The sequence below is a fragment of the Pristiophorus japonicus genome, chromosome 22, assembly GCF_044704955.1.
Source record: "Pristiophorus japonicus isolate sPriJap1 chromosome 22, sPriJap1.hap1, whole genome shotgun sequence".
NCBI classification, from domain to species: domain Eukaryota; kingdom Metazoa; phylum Chordata; class Chondrichthyes; family Pristiophoridae; genus Pristiophorus; species Pristiophorus japonicus.
The window spans coordinates 44347196-44361958 of record NC_091998.1 but is presented as its reverse complement, the minus strand read 5'-3'; the positions used below and the strand labels follow the sequence as shown (position 1 = coordinate 44361958).

The window sequence follows — 14763 nt, the reverse complement described above, 5'->3', positions numbered from 1 at the left end:
GCCCCACTGAAATCAAAGTTTAGCCATTTGTTTAGCAATTACTTGAGGGACTCAGTCGAGTTCCAACAATAGTTAGCTTAAAACCTAACTCAAATAGGAATTCAAAACCTCAGACGCCTCTCCACACTACAGTGAGCTGAAGCCCTGTGGAATTAAAGTTCTCTGAAATTTTCCCTCGAGATGACATGGGTGGAGTTCATGATACAGTGCACTGGGTGCAGTCAGTGGAATAGGCAAGCTTGAGGGGTAGAATAGCAATTTTGAATTTATATGCTTTGAACACTGCCTCTCCAGAAAGAAGTTAGACCCTATGGAAGCAAGTGCAGATTTTTTTTATTTATTGTGCACCCAGTTATCCAAATAATTGATCCTCAAAATTTACAGTACAAAAGATTTTTTCAAATGTTTTACATTATATACATTTCTAAAAAAAAAAACCCAGACACGAGGTATGTAGCACACACCAAACAAACAGACACCACCTTCTATTCTAGAACACCCTGTATTGAAACCCAAGCATTTTTAGCAATTCCCCAGCAGTATTCATCTTCAGACAGTGCTGGTGGAGAAAAGGGGCCCTGCTTCTAACCTTCATCAAAACAGTAAAGTATAAAAAGACACAAACCCCAATGAGAAATAAAAACAAACCATCAAAGAGTGCTGGGATGCTACTACCAGAACTTCACATTCTTCCACTAACTAGCTTAAAATGGCTCCTGCATTATATCCCTCGAGGATCAAGTCACAGAATATCAGCATGTTGATGTTAACTAGTCTCTCACTGCTGACTAAAATCATACTGTGCATAATTTGGAAAACATGCCAATGAGACGAGGTTAAGAGGTTCAGTCCAGCCTCTGGAGGAGGAAAGACCTCAAGTGGAAAACACACCATGTTTCTCCCAACATGTCACAACCTCTCCAGTACTAAAAGCAGCTTGTTCACTCAGAGAGCATTCTTCACCTTGCTTGCTCCGACGGCCACTGGGAGACAACAGTCTCTGAAGGGGAAAGTCAGGGGAAATCACTTAAAATAAAACCATCTGGTATGCGCTCAGTGACTGACATCCATCTCAACATCGTCCTCCTCGGCACAGAAAGCAGAGAAGCTGATTGGTTGGCACTCAAGAGTCCGCAGATTCACCAGACAGGCCTTTTGTGTTGTGGAAAATTCTGGGACAGCGACCAACAGCAACCGTTGTCCATCGACACCTGAGAATAGAGTATTTTTCTGAATTACTCCACAATTCTGACAAAACCCCATGCACAAGCTGAACGTGTAGCCCAAAGGAGCCAGCCATTTTTTTTGTGGTTTCTAATTTATTCCACACCCCCCTTCCCTCCAAAGAAAACACAGCAAGGGATCAAACAAGAGGCGTAAAGATTGCACCACAGCCACTTATCCCTTTCATTGATCTAGACAGAGACTCTCTCCCTGCACAAGCTCAAGATGAATGGTGGATAAGGTAGAACTTTGAAGCAAGATTAAAACTGGTTACATCGTTGGTTTCATCATCAAAAGACCACTGCAGGTTTCTGTAAATCAACCAATTTCACATGCTGCTGTAATCCTGAAACAGCTTTCTCAAATGGTGACCATTTTATAGGCAAATCCCTCCATTGACTGGTCATCTGCTTTAAGAACTTCAGTAGCTATGGCTGCAGATTAGGTACTTTTCACATACTGTACACCTGATACGCAAAAAGAATCCATAACCTCACATGCACCAAGCAACCCAAAAATACCATGGAAAAACAAAACACTGCAGATACAGGAAATCTGAAAATAAAAACAGAAAAAAAAAAGCAACATCTGTGGAAAAGCAGTAGTTGACGTTTCAGGTCTCAGACCTTTCCTCAAGACTGGAAGATATTACAGATAAAGAGCATTTAAAAGGGAAAAGGGAAAAAATTCATAAGAAAAAGAAAAATAATGACCAGAGAAATGCTTGGACAGAGAATGGGAGATGTTTAAATGGCAGAAGTGATTTTCAGCTGGAGACGAAAGGATGGACAATGAGAGAAATGAAAGACATAACCAGAAGTGATTTTCAGCTGGAGACAGTGTGCAAACAATTAAAGGGAGATAGGTAGGAAGGGAACAATGAAAAACTGACAATGCAGCCCGGGCTCCAGTGGTCCGAGAGTCTGGTGATAAAATACTCAGCCAGTGGGGACCCCCACCAACCCACTTTCTCCTTGCATACCCAGATATGCTGGCACATCCATCCCACAAATACAGAAGGTGCCCCTGTTTGAAGTTCCATGCTGAAAGCAGTAACCAATAAAATGATCAACATCAATCTAAAAAAAATACAATGCATTCTTTCAAAAAGTTTGTTTATTTCTTCATAACCTCACTATGCATCATGTTTTCCATATCACTTACATAATGTAATCTGAAGAGCTACTAACTAAATGTTATAGCAGAGCAGCAACAACTGTTGCCAACTTCCAAATTAAACTATTTCAAAATCTCAAAACTGTTTACCATGCTGCCCAATCGATCTCACTTCAGCATCTGAAACTGGGTACAAGTTTGTGACTGGGCTTACTGGACTCTGCTCCAAATTTGCAAACCAAAATTAATTTTGATAATCTGAATGTAACAGGAGGTTTTCACCATGCGGTTAAGCCATTGCAGGCTACCTGGATGTGTGTGTTTTGCACTGTCTGGTTGAGTCACTCAACCCAGAGTATATACATTCTCATCATCATCATCGGCAGTCCCTCAAGAGTAGAGGATGACTTGCTTCCACTCTGAGTTCTCAGGTGACTGAGGAGTCCGATGCAGGACCTACAGTCTCGGTCACAGGTAGGGCAGATTGGTTGAAGGAAAGGTTGGTTGGGAAGCCTGGGTTGACGCACTCTCCTTCCGCTGTTTACGATTGGTTTCTGCTTGTTCTTGGTGATGGGACTCTTAGGTGCTCAGCGCCTTCCCAGATGCTCTTCCTCCACTTTGAGCGGTCTTTGGCCAAGGATTCCCAGGTGTCGGTGGGGATGTTGCACTTTGTCAAGGAGGCTTTGAGGGTGCCCTTGAAGCGTTTTCTCTGCCCACCTGGGGCTCGCTTGCCGTGTCGAAGCTCCACGTAGAGCACTTGCTTTGGGAGTCTTGTGTCGGGCATGTGGACGATGTGGCCTGCCCAATGGAGCTGATCGAACGTGGTCAATGTTTCGATGCTGGCCTGAGCGAGAAAGTCACTGCCGGCTATTCAAGTAGATATCCTCCAGCACCTGATTAATCAATTGTAGGCCAACACAAGGGTCTACGTTAGGAGAGAGTGAATTGCAGGTGTACTGTTCCTGGCTTTAAAAGTATAGCAAATGCAAGAAGAAATGAATGCGCTCAATTCTTGGCAGCCACTTCAATTTGGTCTTGAAGGTAATCCAATTGGATATGCATTCACGTAATGGTTAGAATCGCTGCAGTTTCTCTGGTATATTTGAAAAATGTATGGTTAAAAATCATTACTTTCAGAATTATGACTATTGAATCAGAAACCATCGAGACTTCTCAGAGAAAAGAGGGCACACTTTTGGCCTTGATGCTTCTGATGCCATGTCAGAAATGGATACATTTTCCAGCACCTAAGTGTCAAAATATTATGTCCCCCCAAAGATTATTTGTATATCATCTGTCCCTCTAACCCTGCATGTAGATTTTCATCTGTAACATTCCTCCCTCCCGTCAACAAACAGAAATCATGCTTCTATAGCTTGACAGTGGCCGCCATTTCTTTAGCCATATGCCCCTCAATAAAATAGTGAGCCTCACCTTTGACGATTTTTGATTTGAATGATGGAGCATTGCCACAGAAGTAAACGTGCGGACACTCCTCGAAAATGAATGGGTCGTTCATGTAGAACGGGTAACATCCTAGGAACATCAATGAATAGAAAGCAAGACATGTTTGTATCTGCAACATCAACTCATCAGAACACGAAATAGCAAAAACAACCACCACATGCTCTTATGCCCTGAAAAGTGATCACCTGGTAAAGAGTAAGTTACATCTTATTTTCAACGCTGCCTTTCAGTACAACATTGCAAGATCTGGAGGAGGAATATTCTTTACAGAATTTAAGGGATAGGGTGTAATACTTATACAGGGAGGCAGAATGGGAAGTATTAGACACTAGGTGCTAGAAATTAGTCAGCCTAACGTACATTTTAAAGCGATGTTTTGCGTGTTAAAACTGCTTTTTTGTTCTTGAAATAATGTGCACAAAATTCACCAAAGTTTAAGAATGGCGTATTCAAAACAGCCATTTTCCAGATCGCCATACCGTAAAGATCGCATTGCCTAAATTTGGCCATTCGACGATCCCGAGCTAGGGTCAAAAATCGCATGGAAAAAGGTGTTGCAGCCTAGGAAACGTCGGTAACTAAGACCTACAAAAAAGGTAAGCTAAAGTTTTTTTTTGGCAATTTTTTTTCAGCGAATCATTTCTTAAGGCTTTTGTGAATTTTTCTCTTTTTTTTGCAAATTGTTTTGGTGTTTTCTTCCCTGTATTTTTGGCAATAGCGGCCTCGCTGTAAAGTTAGAGAGGATGGTGGTATTAAATAAGATTCCTCCAGCAAGGCCGTTTAACGACAGGAGTATTTTCTTTGCCAAACTTACCCCCTTAAAAAGTCAAAATTTTTCTTCTTATTTCTTCACAAAAATGGTATTTAGCAAATAACGGCAGGCTGGGTAATTTCTAACCCTGGGTGACTTATTGCTCTAAGTACTTACCAAGGGTGTCAGGCGCAGTGGGGCTCATGTGGCCAATTCCTAAAGTCCACTCTAGGATCTCCAGGTGATCCTCCATACTGCTATAACAGAAAATGTCACTCACATTCTGTCCAGATGTTCCCAGGAACCTAAACACATGGATTCCAAATTTAGACTTCACAGTGGGATTTATAAGACACATCACCAGATCTTAATTTGTTTCAGTTTCTAGGGAGCCAGGGAAGAGGCATATAAATTGGCTAGAAAAGGCAACAAACCTGAGGACTGGGAGAAATTTAGAATTCAACAGAGGAGGACTAGGGGTTTAATTAAGAGGGGGAAAAAGAGAGTACGAGAGGAAGCTTGCAGGGAACATAAAAACTGACTGCAAAAGCTTCTATAAATATGTGAAGAGAAAAAGATTAGTGAAGACAAACGTAGGTCCCTTGCAGTCAGATTCAGGTGAATTTATAAAGGGGAACAAAAAAATGGCAGACCAATTGAACAAATACTTCGGTTCTGTCTTCACGAAGGAAGACATAAATAACCTTCCGAATGTACTAGAGGACAGTGGGTCTAGTGAGGAGGAAGAACTGAAGGATATCCTTATTCGGTGGGAAATTGTGTTAGGGAAATTGATGGGATTGAAGGCCGATAAATCCCCAGGGCCTGATAGTCTGCATCCCAGAGTACTTAAAGAAGTGGCCCTAGAAATAGTGGATGCATTGGTGATCATTTTCCAACAGTCTATCGACTCTGGATCAGTTCCTATGGACTGGAGGGTAGCTAATGTAACACCACTTTTTAAAAAAAGGGAAGGAGAGAGAAATCAGGTAATTATAGACTGGTTAGCCTGACATCAGTAGTGGGGAAAATGTTGGATCAATCATTAAGGATGAAATAGCAGCGCATTTGGAAAGCAGTGACAGGATCGGACCAAATCAGCATGGATTTATGAAAGAGAAATCATGCTTGACGAATCTTCTGGAATTTTTTGAGGATGTAACTAGCAGAGTGGACAAGGGAGAACCAGTGGATGTGGTGCATTTGGACTTTCAAAAGGCTTTTGACAAGGTCCCGCACAAGAGATTGGTGTGCAAAATCAAAGCGCATGATATTGGGGGTAATGTACTGACGTGGATAGAGAACTGGTTGGCAGACAGGAAGCAGAGTCAGGATAAACAGGTCCTTTTCAGAATGGCAGATGATGACTAGTGGAGTGCCACAGGGCTCAGTGCTGGAACACCAGCTCTTTGACAATATATATTAACGATTTAGATGAAGGAATTGAATGTAATATTTCCAGGTTTGCGGATGATACTAAACTGGGAGGCAGTGTGAGCTGTGAGGAGGGCGCTAAGAGGCTGCTGGGTGACTTGGACAGGTTAGGTGAGTGGGCAAATGCATGGCAGATGCAGTATAATGTGAATAAATGTGAGGTTATCCATTTTGGGGGAAAAAACACAAAGGCAGATTATCTGAATGGTGGCAGATTAGGAAAAGGGGAAGTGCAACAAGACCTGGGTATCATGGTTCATCAGTCACTGAAAGTGGGCATGCAGGTACAGCAGGCAGTGAAGGCAAATGGTATGTTGGCCTTCATAGGGATTTCAATATAGGAGCAGGGAGGTCTTACTGCAGTTGTACAGGGCCTTAGTGAGGCCTCACCTGGAACATTGTGTTCAGTTTTGGTCTCCTAATCTGAGGAAGGACATTCTTGCTCTTGAGGGAGTGCAACGAAGGTTTACCAGACTGATTCCAGGGATGGCTGGACTTCATATGAGGAGAGACTGGATCAACTGGGCCTTTATTCACTGGAGTTTAGAAGGATGAGAGGGGATCTCATAGAAACATATAAAATTCTGACGGACTGGACAGGTTAGATGCGGCAAGAATGTTCCCGATGTTGGGGAAGTCCAGAACCAGGGGACATAATCTTAGGATAAGAGGTAGGTCATTTAAGACTGAGATGAGGAGAAACTTCTTCACTCAGAGTTGTTAACCTATGGAATTCCCTGCCGCAGAGAGTTGTTGATGCCAGTTTATTGGATATATTCAAGAGGGAGTTAGATATGGCCCTTACGGCTAAGGGGATCAAGGGGTATGGAGAGAAAGCAAGAAATGGGTACTGAGGGAATGATCAGCCATGATCTTATTGAATGGCGGTGCAGGCTCGAAGGGCCGAATGGCCTACTCCTGCACCTATTTTCTATGTTTCTAGAACTGAGATTTTCCTTCATACCCCATTAACGTAAATCCTTCATGTTTAAAACAGCTATGTTTGCCAGAAACCCGACAGCACTTAATCTCACTCCTATTGTTATATACCCTCTTCCCCCTTTAGCCATACCGGACTCCATCAATGTCTGCTTGATAAGGGTTGGTGACTAGCTGCATCGTGGGATAGGTAATAGCCTGCGGAAACATACAACGGTGGAGCGGCTGCTGCGGTAAGATGTAATTCGTCGGATCAAATTCTCCAGGCATGCAATCAACGGGGACTGAAGCCTGCAAGTGAACAGAGAGAAAAAAAAACATTTCTGCCCTTCAGTAATTGAGTTAATCTACACACTTACTGAGGCAACATCAGTGATCTGTTAACCTCAACTGTGTGTTAGCTGCGTGTTGAACATCTCATCTGAAAGACAGCACTAACAATGCAGCACTCCCTCAGCTGTGGCTCAGTGGGTAGCACACTCGCCTCAGAGTCAGAAGGTTGTGGGTTCAAGTCCCACCCCAGAGACTTCACAAAAATCTAGACAGACACTCCAGTGCAGTGCTGAGGGAGTGCTGCACTGTCAGAGGTGCCGTTAAACCGAGGCCCCGTTTGCTCTCAGGTTGACGTAAAAGATCGCATGGCACTATTCTGAAGCAGCGCAGGGGGGTTATCTCCGCTGTCCTGCGCCAATATTTATTCCTCAATCAACATCACTAAAAAACAGATTATCTGGTCATTATCACATTGCTGTTTGAGAGAGTTTGCGGTGTGCAAATTGACTGCCGCATTTCCCACATTACAACAATGACTACACTTCACAAGTACTTCATTGGCTGTAAAGCACTTGGGGTGGTCGTGAAAGGCACTATATAAATGCAAGTCTTTCTCTTAATGCGCATTTTAAGTAAAGGACTGCAAGGTCCATTATTCCCTCTCCCCCATCAGATACTTTCTACACAAATATTTACAACAGCAACAGAAAACTATATTAAATAAGTCAAATACGTACACTCAGCTGGACCAGGATCTCATCTAGCATTTTAATGGCTTCCACGCTGGCTGCCTGTGTCTTCTTTGTTAGATACTTTGCCTAAAACACAAACACTTAAAAGTCATAATGGCAGCATTTGACAAAAAATGTTTAATAAAAAGATGACATCAGCTGTGAGGATTGGATCTGCCAGGCTCATGCCTTAATGATCCTCTCCATACAAAGGAAATGCAAAGACATCATTCCAATAATAGCATCCATATTTGGGCATTGGATGTCAAACATCACAATCTGATCAAGAAATCAACAGTCACAGAATTCCTCAGATACTATTCAGCATAAAATTATTGGTCTCAATATTTATTTTTAGCGATTACAGCATTTAAGAGGCAAATGAAGCTTTATTTTTTTTCCAATACTTCTCAAAAGTGATATTCTGTTGGTATAATGCTGTGTGGAAAATTCCAATGAGGTATTAATCCTTCAAATTGAGAAGTGCAAATGGAAAAATAATTTAACACTGCAAATTAAAACATCATTACTTGGTATTTTAATCTGGGGAAACAAATCTGGCAAAAAAAAAAACGACTAGTTTTGAAGTCTCCCTGCTTCTGACCATTTGTCTTGTGAATTTCAAGGTCTGTGTTGTTGATTTTCAGGTTGAGAGATTGCTTGATAATGCCTTGTCTTCATTCCCCACTGGGAATATGGAGAACATGACTATTTGCTGAAACTCCAGCTGATTACCTTGATGAAAGAGTCTTTGTTCTGGGTATTCCGACTGAGAAGATTTCCTGCTAAAATCACACGAGAGATTTTTGCAGCACTGCTCTGCTCGCCCTCATCTCCCAATTGACCTGTTACCATGTCAACCAGAAGCTGCATGCCAAGAAGACTGTCCGCATTCTTTCCACCCAGGCCAAGACCCGAGGCTAATAAAACATACCTTCAAACAACAAAAATAAGATACAATTAATTCTCAGAACTAGTCGCTATTCTAGTTTTCAAGATTATGAAGTCAATTGAAAAAAATTGATCAGACAATTTGTGAAGTGTTCAAATTGGGAGGTGAGGCGTAAGGAAGGAGTCAGGCAAAATCTTTGCATTCAAAAGTTGTGGAAAAGGTTACGCGGAAGGCCAAGCGGGCAGTATACAGAGTTCATGAGACAAGCGGATGAGCTTTTGGAAGGTAAAAATGGGATTGAGAGATATGGTGGAAGGATAGGTAGGTATAAGTTGATATAAAAAGCTAGGAGCATTGTGCCTAATAATCTTTTCAACGTGTATGTAAAGTGTGAAGAATTAACATGCTTTGAATGTCTCATGCTGAATAAACAGAATTAGAGAATAGAAACATTTAGTGGTACAGAACAACAAGTCAGACCGGCATCAGCCGCTAATCATCAGTAGAAATTAATAAATTAATTTCTCAAATCAGTGATAAAGTAGTGTTTCCGTCACCTATCAGTATCGGGCCCTGCCATTTGCCGTTGTGGTGGGAGGTCAGCAGTACAAAGACCTTCGACAAAGAATTTTCCATCACCTTGCTCGGCTCCAAATAATGCAACAACTGCTCCTGGTAAACAAGTCAGATTCAGACACAAGCTCTGGTTAATAGGTTACGTCACATAAATGGCAAATGCAGGTGTCTCATATTGGAGACGCCATGGTATTACAGCTAACTGTAGTGATAGCACAAATATTCCAAACAATTAAATCACAAATGAACTATTTGCATTAAAATGAATTGCCAAGTGACAGGATTAACATGGCATATGACACAGGACTTCGTGTTAAAAAATAACGGTTGGGAGAATGTTTAACAAAACTATTTTAATAAAGACAATCAAAAACCATCAGTACAAGCAGAACACGCACAGCACAACAACATATCCAAGCAGCAAATACATACATCTGGTTATAAAGCTGTACCTACAATTATTCCCACTAGCAAACTAAAGACAAGAAAGATTCACGCCATTTCCAACACAGACCCTTTTGCTCTTCCCAATTTATAAAATCTCCAGTGTGTTGAATAATCACAGGAAACATCTCTGAACTTTTAGGATTTTCCCCCCCCAAATGAAACCTCCCCCCAAAAGTAAACAAGTCAACTTTCCTATGTTTCCCTCTTTGTTCTCTCCGTCACAGGATTCCTACTGCCATCGGGGAAGGTGACCACTCTCCAGCTCGGTATCAATCTCGCTCTACCGTCAACTGCAAGAAGGCGACAAAGAATGGCCTGGCGATAACTGTGCAATCAATCTTCCCAATGAAGCGGTGCACACTGGAAGCTTCGTACCTCATCAAGAGCAAATCAAAGCCATGTCCCTCCACCCTCAGGCACCTGACATTTAGGTTTTCGTACACTGGCTCACCTCAATGCCAACCACTACACTATATTCAAACCCTTACTGATTAGACACAACATGACATTCCATGGTCAGAGGTGTTTCGTGGTCTGAAATCACACTAATGTACCTTCAGCAACAAAATATTTGTAAACAGAAATCCGAGATTGTCATTTTGCATCAACTGTATAAATAGAAATTAAATCCAGAAATCACGTGAACCAGAAAGAGATCTGGTCTAACCGGAACTCTAGATCCACATCACTATACTTTACCAGAACTTATCATGGCACCCTTAAAGGAGAAGTCTATCTCTCAACAGATTCACATTGTTTCAATACTGTTTTCAGCCATACCTGTAACAAATTTCTGAATATCAATCGCTCCCTCCAATTTGATTCGTTGTAACTCATCCTCAAGAATCAGCTCGTCTAATTGGTCTGTGTACTTTGTACGTGCTGGCTGAGGCAACAGGTTGTGCTAAAAGGAAAAGGTAGCATTTAGAATTTTTGGTGAAACGATGAATCCTCCTAATTCGGCGTCACTGAGATTTAACATGCCACGTTAAGTGCCAATGAGCTGGGTTCAAGTCCTTCAGTTGGCAATTCAAAAGGCACATGAAGCAGTCCATGGCATTTCCCCAACAGTGAGAGAGAACATAAGAGAGTCACACCTGAGCAGTCAGGTACAAGGAGCATTACACACTAGCTGTGTACACAATCTCTTAGCTGTAGAGGTGAACAGACATTGAACGAAGAAAGAAGAAAAGGGGATAGAAAAAAGACAACTTTACATTTCCACTTTCTTCTCAAACAATGCACTACCCATGTGAAAAGTCACTTGACTCTGATCTTCCTTTCGCCATCCCAAGTTATTATGGTGGAGACTTTTGACCGAGCGTGGAGTACCACTAAAGTTGCTATTCCACAGCATAAAAAGGACTCTCACCTTATTCTAGGAACATAGGTGAGAAAATAAAAAAACCTCCACATTCATCTGCTTAATCTAAACTTGCCAACCAGTAATAAACAAACATCAGCTGTTTACTTATTCCAAAACTAGTTAAATTAACAGGACGGAGTTTTGGGTAGTTCATACACCCGAGCAGCACCACTGTACATGGCAGTGACAGTACACAAATTGCATTCCCACACACTCCAATCTCATATGTTGCTGTGGAGAAGAAGAGGGATGGTTTGACACTTCCTTATAATGAGGGAGTAAAAGAATCCGAGTTTCCCTGGTTTCCTCTTGATGGCCAACTAAAAGGGGTATTAGCAAAGGTTCAGGCTTTGGTTAGGGAGAAAATTAAAAGGGAGCTCATCCTCAAGAAGCTGAATATAATCTCCGTGTCCCAAAGTCAGCCTCCTACCTCCTCACTGATTTCCCGCAGGATGGATGGTTTCAATTCCATGTGTTTGAAGAGAGTCCCAACCACACAACATTTCTCCCCCACCTGCAGCTCACACAGTTTCTTCAGTGGCACGTCTGCTCCTGTAAACCATAACACAGGACATCAGTGCCTGGAAAGCACCAGCTCGAATATTCAAATTGTACTATTTTCAGGTCTCATTGCATCACACTCTTCACAGGACTCTTCACTTGTAATGTTTCCATTCATTTTAAATCAGCATAGATCAAACTATCAGCAGCAGGCTCTCTTTCTACAACTAACAAATGGTTTTGAAGAAAATTTATATGCCAGGCCTGTCATCTTGGAACAGATCAAGCTTTAGGAGCTGTACCATCCAGAATGGTCCCTGCTGCCTGGTTCAATTAGACTGGCAGCAAAATGGTATGGGGCGGACAACTGATTAATTTCACATTTGTACCTGAAGAATAATTAGTCACACTCCACACTTATTCTTTAATAAAATACATTATTACACTATGATCTGCAGAAACTTATCATCCTAAACATAACACTTGCTATTTTTAACCTGTGTGGGCATATGAATGTAAATCTGCCGCTTAAAACTATTTAAATAATATTCTTGTGTCAACTAGAAGTCCGACTTGTGTTTAAGAATTTCCAAACTCATTAGTATGAGTTTGTTTGCCTGATACAAAATGCACAATCTCCCCCATTTACCTAACTCAAGGGATTTGGTATAGATGGACAGCCAAGATCCCAAGAACCCAAAAGCCTGTATAAAAGGTACTTCGAGTTTAACCAGCTAAAACCACACAGCTTACCAAAAAACAGAATACTGGACTGAAAAGTTTCCCACTACTTGTCAACATAGAAAATAGGTGGAGTAGGCCATTCGGTCCTTCGAGCCTGCACCGCCATTCAATAAGATCATGGATGATCATTCCTTCAGTACCCCTTTCCTGCTTTCTCTCCATACCCTTTGTTCCCCTTAACCTTAAGGGCCATATCTAACTCCATCTTGAATATATCCAGTGAACTGGCATCAACAACTCTCTGCGGCAGGGAATTCCACAGGTTAACAACTCTGAGTGAAGAAGTTTCTCCTCATCTCAGTCCTAAATGGCCTACCCGTTATCCTAAGACTATGTCCCCTGGTTCTGGACTTCCTAACATCGGGAACATTCTTCCCACATCTATCCTGTCCAGTCCTGTCAGAGTCTTATACTTTTCTATGAGATCCCCTCTCATCCTTCTAAACTCCAGGTGAATAAAGGCCCAGTTGATCTGGTCTCTCCTCATATGACAGCCCAGCCATCCCTGGAATCAGTCTGGTGAACCTTCGCTGCACTCCCTCAATAGCAAGAACACCCTTCCTCAGACGAGGAGACCAAAACTGAACACAATATTCCAGGTGAGGCCTCACTAAGGCCCTGTACAGCTGCAGTAAGACCTCCCTGCTTCTATATTCAAATCCCCTAGCTGTGAAGGCCAACATACCATTTGCCTTCTTTACCACCTACTGTACTTGCGTGCCCACTTTCAGTTGAGGCTATTTAATCTGTCCGTTACAGACCTGGTTGCAGTGTTATCTGGAGCCAGTGGAAGAAATGGCAGTCTTTGTGACAAGGTCTACCATCATTTTAAAACGATAAATTGCAGTGCAGATTTTTTTTTAGGATTGCCACAAGAAAACAGCAGCACACTTCGACAAATTATCCACAGTGCGTTTGTACCCCAAGTAGTAAAAAATAAGAACCGCAGATGACAGCAGTACTGTACTGTTCTTATGCAGGTGACCATTGAACTAACAAACATTTTCTTCCAGATCTACCAAGCCCCTGCCTAAAAACGAACCTTGCACAGCTCTTGCATAAAAGCAGCGATGCGTTGCTTTTACTGCAAACAATTTTTCAGAAGAACTTCCTAACGTCATTCTAGCAGAAAAGTGCTAGCAAGCTAGTAACTTCAGAAACTGATAGTCAGCAAGATAGAAATCTGTGACCTCACAGACCCCAGTGGTCTTCAGGTGGAGCTGTTTTGAAAACCCATGATCATTTTAACTTGTTAATCAAAAGCAGCAACAGATTTTACCTGCACCAGGGTTCTAGCCTGTGCTCCAACACAATGACAGCGATAGGCTCAAACAATGGAGATGTTTGTAGACTGAATTGTCAGATATTGCCCTGCTCCTTCTCCGCCCCTCACTGCCCTGCCCGCACCCTCTCTCCATCCCGCCCACTGCTCGCACCCTCCCCGGCCCCTCTCCCCCCACTATCTTGCCCGCACACCCCTCCAGGCTCGAGGGCCAAATGGCCTACTCCTGCAACTATTTCTTATCTCCCCGCACTAGTTTCACTCACTCACCCCCTGCCGGTTCCCCCCTCCTCTCTGCCGGTAACCCCACACACAGCAAGTATACCCCCCCCACCACCCACACCCACACAGACTGAGCCTGTTCCCCCCTCCCGGCACTCACCCCACTTTTTCTGGGCCCGCTCTTCCAGGACATGCCGCATCTGGGCCAGCCGGACGGCGTAGATGTGCGCATACTGTCGGTTGAAGTTGCGCTCGCCCAGCGTGAAGCGGCCCGAGCAGTTGGTGTAGGAGGAGGTGGGCACTCGGTCGAAGGTGGGGCCGCTCTGAGCCGGGAGCGGGGCGGAGAGCAGAGTGCGGTCGGTCCGGGCCGCCTGCTCGGAAAACATGGTGCCGCTCGGAGAGGGAGAAGAGACGGCCGTCGGAGTTCGCGGGGGGAACAATAAAAATGTACCTCAGAAATCCTGACTGACTGACTTCATTCGTTCGTTCATACTCACGGCCAGGCGGCAGCACAACCCGGTTTCAAAAAAGTTATTTTGTTGTAAGGCCCGGGAAAGCGGCCGTCTGCGTTCACCGCTTTCTAATATGGCGCGCGCTCCCGTTTCAGCGCGCGCGCGCCCGCCAGATTCCCGCCAACTGGCGCGAGGCGCACACGTGATCAACCGCCGAGCTGGCCCTCGGGGAGACTACATGTTAACATCTCCAGCCTGCCTCCATTGCCTCCCCCCTCCCCATCTCTGTCATCTCCTTCAGCCCCACAACCCCCTTCACAACATCTCCAGCCTGCCTCCCCTCCAT

General features: G+C 43.3%; 1 protein-coding gene across 1 annotated transcript; it reads right to left on the bottom strand.

Annotated features, from left to right (window-relative positions):
- Nucleotides 1-316: 316 nt before the first annotated feature.
- On the bottom strand, nt 317-14594 carry pold2 (polymerase (DNA directed), delta 2, regulatory subunit). The gene is made up of 10 exons (XM_070866050.1): nt 14126-14594; nt 11647-11768; nt 10631-10754; nt 9385-9499; nt 8671-8869; nt 7942-8022; nt 7065-7222; nt 4736-4863; nt 3775-3876; nt 317-1211 (listed from the first exon to the last, which is right to left on the bottom strand). The coding sequence occupies exons 1-10, from the start codon at nt 14349-14351 to the stop codon at nt 1054-1056; spliced, it is 1413 nt and encodes a 470-aa protein (XP_070722151.1). The 5' UTR covers nt 14352-14594; the 3' UTR covers nt 317-1053.
- Between the last annotated feature and the right edge of the window lie 169 nt (nt 14595-14763).

What these genes read in the sequence shown, in the direction of transcription:
- pold2 (XM_070866050.1), bottom strand. Translation starts at nt 14,351, where the DNA reads ATGTTTTCCGAGCAGGCGGCCCGGACCGACCGCACTCTGCTCTCCGCC. An exon ending in AGATCCTGGTCCAGCTGAGT is followed by an intron (nt 7,223 to 7,941) that starts GTACGTATTTGA and finishes GTTCACTTGCAG; the next exon opens with GCTTCAGTCCCCGTTGATTG. An exon ending in CAAATCAAAAATCGTCAAAG is followed by an intron (nt 1,212 to 3,774) that starts GTGAGGCTCACT and finishes CTCTATTCTCAG; the next exon opens with GTGTCGATGGACAACGGTTG.